Source organism: Myotis brandtii, unplaced genomic scaffold, assembly GCF_000412655.1.
Source record: "Myotis brandtii unplaced genomic scaffold, ASM41265v1 scaffold194, whole genome shotgun sequence".
In the NCBI taxonomy this organism is placed as follows: domain Eukaryota; kingdom Metazoa; phylum Chordata; class Mammalia; order Chiroptera; family Vespertilionidae; genus Myotis; species Myotis brandtii.
The window spans coordinates 225,088-235,163 of NW_005357232.1; the positions used below are offsets into that span (position 1 = coordinate 225,088).

General features: G+C 39.1%; 1 protein-coding gene across 1 annotated transcript in view; it reads right to left on the minus strand.

The window, feature by feature from the left end:
• BAZ1A (bromodomain adjacent to zinc finger domain, 1A) overlaps positions 1–10,076 on the minus strand; it is a 106,474-nt gene that overhangs the window by 12,582 nt on the left and 83,816 nt on the right. The window contains 1 exon segment of the mRNA XM_014538620.1: positions 8,175–8,323. Within this exon segment, the coding sequence (XP_014394106.1) occupies positions 8,175–8,323 (149 nt within the window).

Here is a 10,076-nt window from a genome sequence, read left to right on the forward strand (position 1 = left end):
CTTCGGAAAAAAAATAAAAAGATACCATAAGAATATGTAACTATAAGCAGAGCCTCGAACAGGTTTAAAACCTGAAAAACCACAAGCTAAGATTTTATAGAGGTTCAGGGTTGGTAGTGATCTCAGGTGAATGGTAGAAACAAGTACAAATCTTTGCAAATTCACTCTGAAGAAATATCCATAAAGTTCTGAGGAATGAGAGCTATAGTCAAAACCCACAAGGCTATAGAGAAACAAAACACTATAAGCAAGAGTCAGCAGAATCTGACCCATAAAGACTTGAGATATTAGAATTACAAACAGAATATAAAATAGCTGTATATGTTTTAAGAAATAAACATTTGAAAACATGAGTAAATAAGCAGTCTGAAAAAGAACCAGAACTTCTACAAGTAAGAGATTAATCACTCAATGGGAGAGGAAAAAAATGGATGGTTCTAACGGCTCCTCAGACAAAGCTAAAGAGAAATATTAGTAAGGTGGGAAAAAATGCAATATAGTTCATTTGACTTATTTCCACCCTCTCACTTTGTGCTTTCTTTTAACAAATGTTTTAAAATTAATTTTTAGAGAGAGAGAAAGAGAGATAGAAACATCAATGATGAGAATCATCCATCCTATGCCTCATGAATGTCCCCCTGCTGGGGATCGAGCCTACAACCTGGGCATGTGCCCTAATGGGGAATTGAACCGGGACCTCCTGGTGCATGGGTCGACACACAACGACTGAGCCACACAGGCCAGGCTCATATTGTGCTTTCTATTTATCTTGGTTTTTGATAGAAGGCTTCATGAAAAGTCTAGCCTGAGTGGGACTTCCAAGGAAGGCAACAATAAGAACTGCTAATTCAACGATCTTGAAGAAATCTTTCTGGATAAATCAGAGTGCATTGTTATTGGTAATGGCAAGAAATAAGCTTGCAGAGGCCAATGTGGAAGAGTTGAAGAAAAAGACAAATTATGAAGATATTTTGAATCCTTGAAAATTAATTTGAATGGTTTTTATTATTAATTAATTTAAGGGTATTTTTTAAAAAGTAATCTTTATCATTGAGATTAATACAGATGTCCCTCGTTTTCCCCCCTCATTGCTCCACCCCATCTGGTTCCCACCGCATCCCAGGCTCTCGCCACCCTATTGTCTTGTGTCCATAGGTAATGCACACATGCACATAAGATCTTTGTCTAATCTCTTCTCCCACGCCCCCCACACCCCTTTCCCTCTGAGAATCCTCAGTCTGTTCCATTTCCATGCCCCTGATTCTATTTCATTCACCATTTTATTCTGTTCATCAGATTTTTATTCATTTGATTTTTAGATTCAATTGTTGATAGATATGTATTTGTTGTTACTTTGTTGTTCATATTTTTTATCTTTACCGTTTTCTTCTTCTTCCTCTTCTTAAAGAATACCCTTCAGCATTTTATATAATACTGGTTTGGTGGTGAAGAACTCCTTTAGCTTTTTCTTGTCTGTAAAGCTCTTTATCTGATGTTCAATTCTAAATGACAGCTTTGCTGGATAGAGTAATCTTGGTTGTAAGTTCTTGCTGTTCATCACTTTGAATATTTCTTGCCACTCCCTTCTGGCCTGCATAGTTTCTGTTGAGAAATCAGCCAACAGTCATATGGGCACTCCCTTGTAGGTAACTCTTGCTGCTTTTAAGATTCTCTCTTTGTCTTTTGCCCTTGGCATTTTAATTAGGATGTGTCTTGGAGGGGTCTTCTTTGGATTCCTCTTGTTTGGGGTTCTCTGTGCTTCCTGGACTTGTAAGTCTATTTCTTTCACCAGGTAGGGGAAGTTTTCTGTCATTATTTTTTCAAATAGGTTTTCAATATCTTTTTAAAAAAATATATATATTTTATTTATTTTTACAGAGAGGAAGGGAGAAGGATAGACAGAAACATCGATGAGAGAGAAACATCCATCAGCTGTCTCCTGCACACCCCACACTGGGGATGTGCCCACACCAAGGTACATGCCCTTGACTAGAATCGAACCTGGGACCTTTCAGTCCGCAGGCCGACGCTCCATCCTCTGAGCCAAACCAGTCAGGGTGGTTTTCAATATCTTGCTCTCTCTCTTCTGGCACCCCCATAAAGCGGATGTTGGTACGCTTGAAGTTGTCTCAGAGGCTCCTTACACTATCTTCATATTTTTGGAATCGTTTTTCTTTTTGCTCTTCTGGTTGGGTGTTTTTTGCTTCCTTGTATTTCAAATCATTGATTTGATTCTTGGAATCCTCTAGTCTACTGTTGAATCCCTGTATATTATTCTTTATTTTAGTCAGTGTATGCTTAATTTCCGACTGGTTCTTTTCCATTTTTTTGGCATTCTCATTAAGATCCTTGAAGGTCTCACTAAATCCCTTGGAGGTTTCTAGAAGATTCTTGAGTAATCTTATAACTGTGATTTTGAGCTCTATATCCAGTAGTTTGCTTCCTTCCATTTCTTTCATTTGTGACACATTTCTTTGTCTCCGCATTTTGGCTGCTTCCCTGTGTTTGTTTCAATGTATTGGGTAGCTGCTTAAGTCTCCTTGAGTTGATAGAGTGGCCTTGTGTCGTAGGTGTCCTATAGGGCCCACTGGCTCAGCCTCCCCAATCACCTGAGGTGGTAAGCACTCTTAGTGCACCCCTTTGTGGGCTGTGTGCACAGTCTTGTTGTAGTTGAACCTTGATTGTTGTTGGTATCACTGGGAGGAATTGACCTCCAGGCGAATTGGCCATGAGGACCAGCTGTGCCTACAATGGTAGAGCTGCTATGCAGGAGAAACCCTTATGGGGCAGGACTTGCTTCAGTGGGGCTTTGGTGCTCACTGAGTCTGCCCCTGGACTGTGTCACTTACGGATGTGAAGAGTTGTAGTCCGGTGTGGTCTCACTCAGACCACTGGGTACACTGGCTCTTGGTCTCCATGGAGGTGTAAGGTTAGCCACTGCCTGGGGCCACCCAGCAGGAGCTACAGAGAGATCTGCAGATTTCTCCTCTTTGTATTGGGCTTGGAAGTGTCCAGTTGAGGCCCAGCTCTGAATCAAGGCAGGCTGGTTCTGGTGCTGGGTCTTGGGCCTTTTATTGATAGGTTTGGGGCTTCCTGACCCAGCTGCAGCTTGTTTGACAGAGTTTTAGCCTGAGAAAGGACAGACCATTCATATGCAAAAGCTGCTGCGCTCAGCTTGGGTGGGGTTGTAAATTGGGTAGGGGGGGATCTGAGGGAATCACCAGGGGGAAGCAAACAGAAATGGCTGCCAGTCAGCCTTACACCTGGGAGGTCCCAGCACAGGACGATGACCACTGTGAGCACTTCCATCTGGAAGAAAGCTGCCCCCGAGTTCCTGCCCCAATGCCAGACCATCCAGTTTCTTCCTGTATGTGTCTGGGTCCCCCAGAGCCTCACCTGGCACTGGAGCACAGAGAAAGTGGGAGCTTGTAAGTTCAGTTTGGGGTGCCAGCCTTTTAAGAGGAGCAGCTGGGTCTCTAGTAGCCTGTGTGTTACTCAGATCCAATCCACACTGGTTTTTAGAGTCCGTAGTTCTTACTGCCTATAGGGACTTCTTTCCCCAGCTCTGGAACCCTGGCTTGGTGGTCTGGTGGGGCTGGGACCCTTCACTCCTCCGGGAGCCTCCACAGAGGCGATCTCCCTCCCGATTAAAAAAGTGGCACACCCAGGTGCTGGACCAGCCTCCGAGTTTCCGTCCCTTCTAGTAGTCTAAGTGTGTTTTCTTCTTTAGTTGTAGGACTTCCATTCAGCCATCTTTCCGGCTGTTCTGGATGACAGTTGTTCTGTATTTTAGTTGTAAGTTTGATGTGGTTGTGGGATGCAGTAATAATAGGCATTTACCTATGCTGCCATCTTGGTTCTATCGAATGGCTTTTATTTTTAACTCAAATGTTGGTGAAACACTGGGTTTTGATCAAAGAGGTGCTTTAAGAAAATTAAACAAGCTCAAGGTCCAATTTTTATCCCACCTATTCCTACCAACTTTCAACTATTCTAAATATAAAATAAATATAAATGGTTGTCTATATTTTTCTATTTTTATATAGCATTCAAACAAGGGTAAACACAGTAATGTACAATTGATTCAATTTTCCTCTTAATTGTTTATCTTCAGCCTTGCTTCTTCTTCAGATTATACAATGCTCACAGGCAGAAATGTCTCGTTTTTCTTTTATCTTCCGTTATGCTAGCACAGGTACATTCCTCAAGAAATTACTAAATGAAAGTATTTAACTAACATAAAATATTGTTAGAGTCATATGATCTACTATTACACTGAGAGATTTTATACTGTTAACTGCCACTCTAGGAAATCCAAACAACAAAAACTCCTAACCTGTAAATCCTGCAATCCATACCTCTTCAATCTTTTCACTAATATCCAAGTATGCTAAGAGTCACCAATGTTAACTTTTTATAAACAAACTTAGAAGAGTTTGATCAGCCAAGGTGTGAAATGTAGAAAGGAAAATGTTAGGAAGATGATATTCCCTTCCAAAATATCAGAACCAAGGTTTTCCTTTAAAAGCTAAATAAGCAAACCAGTATTTAGCAATACAGGAAGTGAAGTCATAATTATTTAAAAAAGACAAAGTTCTTTAAAAAGTTAAAGAACTAGATTGATCTTCCTCTCTCTTTTTTTGGTTCTTTATTTTTCTATCTCCCTTTTGATCTTTATTTATTTCTGTGTTACCTAATTTCAAATTGATAGTTTGAAGATTTTTCATAGCTTAAGGGTTTAACCATAAACATGATTTTATAAATGATACAATTATTAACCTAAATGGTTTTCACAAATCTTACATAAAATAATTGAAATATGATGATATTCCCAAGCATAGTTTTATCCATGTGATTAATCCCTAGAGTAAAAAGGACATATTAGGGAAGATAGAACATAAGTAGAATTTTTATTTCTTATTTGCTTCCTTAAGAAACTGAAATAGCCAGGCTGGCATGGCTCAGTGGTTGAGCGTTGGTGGACCCATGAACCAGGAGGTCACGGTTTGATTCCTGGTCAGGGCACATGCCTGGGGTGCGGGGTCAATCTCTAGTGTAGGGCATGCAGGAGACAGCCAATCAATGATTCTTTCTCATCATTGATGTTTCTATCTCTCCTTTTCCCTTCCTCTCTGAAAAAAAAAAAAATATATATATATATATTCACACACACACACACACACACACACACACATACATCAAGAAACTGAAATAATATCTGAAGCTAAACTGGGAAAATTCCTACTATAGTTAATTTGCTATGTTGAAAAATTATCAAGAATGGAAAATTTTTATATTCTACTCAAACATTTATAAAGTGGAACCCCCTTTTCTCTCCTGAATGATAGTCTTTATTACCTTGCTCCAAATATTCAGGCTATCTTAAAACCCATTGCTGCCTCCATTTCCTGTTGTCCCATTCAAAACAAACCCCTCAAAGACAAACATAAAATAAAGAGCTACAGACATCAGTTTTACTATTAACTTTTTAGCGGGCAGCAATGGTAACATCCATATGATAAATGACCAATATCTGGCTTTGACCAACATATACCACCAAAATAAGTAAGGTAAGTTGACCTTTTTTATTTTACTTACCAGAGGCCCAGTGCATGAAATTCATGCACTGGCAAGGTCCCTAGCGGCTGCCATCTGCCGGCCTGGTACTTCCTCCCTTCCCCCAGCTGGCCCAGCCCCTTGGTCGAAATCCAGTTCGAGGGGACAATTTGCATACTACGCTTTCATTACATAGAATTTTAAAATTCCAAATTAAAATTGTTTTAAAAATATCTTTTGGGATGAAATGAATGTTCTAATACTGCCATATACAAACCAGCATTTAAGAACTTTATAGCTCTAATATAGCTACCAGATATATGTTGCAACATCTTCCCATGTTAATTTTTTTCCTTTGTCTAAATAGTTAATAAGATGTACTGGATGAAAATACAGATACACTAAATAATTAATTTGATTTTTTTCCTCTTGAACTTATAAAATTTAACTGATGGAAATTTCAGAAATGTAAAAATCAGCAGAATTGTATTTTACCCTTTGCCCCTTTTGGAATCATAGGATTAATGAGTAGTAGTAGCATCTTACCTTTATAAGAGCTACGTAATTTACAAATAACTTTTAATTGGAATTTTAACTGAAGTAATTACAGCTTCAATATGTGGTTGTAAGAAATAATACAGAGAGACCCCTTGTACATGTAATTTGATTTAGACAGAAAATATTGAGAAATACTGAAAACTGGGAAATAACAGTGATGTAGTAAATACAAACTCTGATATCTTTGTGAGCTGTGATCATATGTATTTTATTTCTTACAAATGTTACTTTCAATGTGAAAAGTGTGTTATTAAGCTCATGGTAGAATTACCAATTTATAAAAAATATGAGTAAGTTCATCAGAACAATGAGATACTGGCCAGAAGCTCTTCAACTTAAAAATAGACACTTTACAAATATATTCACATTCTGAAATTGCTCTGATAGCACCATCTGTTTATAAAACTTTGTTCTTACTACTCAACAAGTAATAACAACATTTTAAAAGATTTTAGTCTATTCAAGTTGCTCTTTCAATAGGAGACCAAAAAGAGATGGTTTTAAAGAATTGTTTCTTCTAGTACCTATTATTGAGATATAAGCTATCTCGAGCCCTAGCTGGTTTGGATTAGTGGATAGAGTGTTGGCCTATGGACTGAAGGGTCCTGGGCTTGATTCTGGCCAAGGGCACATGCCGGGGTTGCAGGCTCAACTCCAGTAGGGGGCGTCCAGGAGAGAGCCAATCAATGATTCTCTCTCATCACTGATGTTTCTCTCTCTCTCCCTCTCCCTTTATCTCTGAAATCTATAACAATAGATTTTTAAAAAATCTATCTCGATATGATGAATTGTAAGTTAATTCAACATTTCAGGGAAGTAGAGTATGACAGAAAATTGATTTGAAACTTGAAACATGTTTTCCTAAAGACACAATGATTATGTTCCTTAATTACTAGTCCCTGAAAGCACATTAATTTAATAAACTGCTGAAATATGATCCAGATATTATTATTTCTATAATTCTAATAATAAATTATAGAACATTTCCTCATCTATGTACCATTTAACACTTGGTCTTTCTTTCTTTCTTTCTTTCTTTCTTTCTTTCTTTCTTTCTTTCTTTCTTTCTTTCTTTCTTTCTTTCTTTCTTTCTTTCTTTCTTTCTTTCTTTCTTTCTTTCTTTTTCTTTTTTTTTTTCTTAAATAAGGCTTATTTTCTACTTTTTAAAAAATATATTTTATTGATTTTTTACAGAGAGGAAGGGAGAGAGATAGAGAGCTAGAAACATCGATCAGCTGCCTCCTGCACACCCCCTACCAGGGATGTGCCCGCAATCAAGGTACATGCCCTTGACTGGAATCGAACCCGGGACTCTTCAGTCCACAAGCCAACACTCTGAGCCAAACTGGTCAAGGCTCTTTCTTTTTTTAAAAAAATATATTTTTTGACTTTAGAGAGGAAGGAAGAGGGAGAGAGAGATAGAAACATCAATGATGAGAAAGAATCTTTGATTGGCTGCTCCTTCACGCCCCCATCTGGGGATTGAGGCCACAACCTGGGTATGTGCCCAGACCGGGAATCAAACTGTGACCTCCTGGTTCATGGGTCGACTGATGCTCAACCACTGAGGCACACTGGCTGGGCAACATTTGGTATTTCTGATCTAGCACTTCTAATATAGTGTTCAGGTTAGTGATCCACATTATTAAACCATACCCTTAATGGTGGAAATTTAAGTAGCTTCTTTGGAGTTCTGTTTTTAAAAATGAACAAAAAATTTATGTACAATCTTTGATTCTTCAGAGTCTGGTTAATCATAGGTTGTGGTAATCTTACTTCTGATTAAGGTTTCACAAAAGAAGATATTGACAGAAATAGTTAAAAAGACATTTATTAAATACCTAGAATAAATTTTTAAAAATGGTATTTCATAATATTTTTTAAGATTTAAAAAATAAATCTCATCTGAAAGAACTCATGTATTAAAATGAAAATACAATCTCAAATTTTTCAAATAAATTAAACTCATTACGTTAGCCAATGAAGTTCTATTAATTAAAGGGCAATTTCAAAATCATTTAAAAGATAACTAGTATTTTGAATTAAAAACAGATACTTACCAAGTGGAGCTTTGAGAAAACGCCGCTCAATGCCTTGCTCTATTTGAAAGAGTGCCATTGCCAGATAATGAACCACGTTGCTCACTGATTGCGGTGTACTTGCATTTGTTGAGACAGTACTTGGAGTTTCTGTTTTTATGCCCAAAAGTCTACAATTAAAACAATGAAGAGTTTATGGTACTTAAAAACACTATTAACAAAAACAAAAACAAAACACTATTAGGTGAGACTTGAGTACTCTCATTCATCCAAATGCTTGCTTACACCTGTGTAAGAAATAGTTTTGCCCTAGCCAGTTGGGCTCAGTGGATAGAGTGTCGGCCTGCGGACTGAAGGGTTCCAGGTTCGATTGTGGCCAAGGGCACATGCTTGGGTTGCAGGCTTGATCCCCAGTAGGGGTGTGTGTGTGCAGGAGGCAGCAGATCAACGATTCTCTCATCATTGATGCCTCTATCTCTCCCTCTTCCTTTCTCTCTGAAATCATTAAAGAAATATATTAAAAAAAAAGTTTCCTTGATCTCAAGGAGCTCTAATAAAATAGTAGGAAAGGGAGAAATATACATGAATCAAGAGCTAAACGATATATTGTTATTGAAGGGGTTAGAGGGCAAATATTTGGAGGAGGGGAGGTGATGAGACAAGGCAAAAGGAAAAAGCATTAGAGAGGTGACATTGTGTTGACTCTTAAAGGATAAGTATCTCAGGCAGCTTATCTCTATTTCTCTTGCTTCGTCTTTTACTGGGTAGGACTATATAGCTGTCTCCTAACTACTTAAGATTAGCCTCCAATCTTACTCCCTTTGCAATAAATCTCCATGCTGCAGCTAAAATGCTCATTTTTTAAAAAATCTTTAAAAAATATATTTTTATTGATTTTTTACAGAGAGGAAGGGAGAGGGATAGAGAGCTAGAAACATCGATGAGAGAGAAACATCAATCAGCTGCCTCCTGCACACCCCCTAATGGGGATGTGCCCGCAACCAAGGTACATGCCCTTGCCTGGAATCGAACCTGGGACCCTTGAGTCCGCAGGCCGACGCTCTATCCACTAAACGAAACTGGTCAGGGCTAAAATGGTCATTTAAAAGGACAAACCCATACACTCGAAGTCTTTGGTTTACAGTCTTCCTTCCCTTCCCAGAATCACATCTTCCCCACATTTAGGTCTGAGGTTTGGATTTACTTCTAGCATTTTCTTTGCTGCTTTCCATGTTCTACCAAGACAAAGAGCCCACCTATGAACTATATTTGCACTGGGTATTTACTTCACCCTGTTCCAGAATTACTAGCTTAATGCCTTCCTACTATTTCCTTCTACACAATAAACTCCTTAAAGCAGGGACCGAAACCAAGATGGCGGCATAGGTAAACACCGGAAATTGCTGCCTCCCACAACAAATTAAAAAATACAACTAAAAGACAAAATGGACATCATCCAGAGCCACAGGAAGGCTGGCTGAGTGGAAATTCTACAACTAGAAGGAAAGAGAAAAGCACACTGAGATTCAGAGGAGGTGCAAGGGCTGGCAACTGAGGACACGGCTGTCTTTTTGAATCAAGAGGGAGTCACAAGCCCCGGACTGCTCTGAACTCCAGTTCCGGGTGTGAGATTCAGAGGTGCAAGGGCTGGCAACTGAGGACACGGCTGTCTTTTTGAATCAAGAGGGAGTCACAAGCCCCGGACTGCTCTGAACTACTCTTCCGGGTGAGTCTCTGGGGACCTAGACTCATACGGGGAGAAACTGGACTGTCAGGCAGCGGGCAGAACTCGGAACTCGAGGGCGGCTTTCTCTCAGAGGTGCTTGCAGCGATTACCGGGAGACTGAGACGCGGGGCCCCTTAGGGCAGGGCTGAGGATCAGACATAGCTGCTTGCTCCGCCCTGTTGATTCCCTGAGACCCC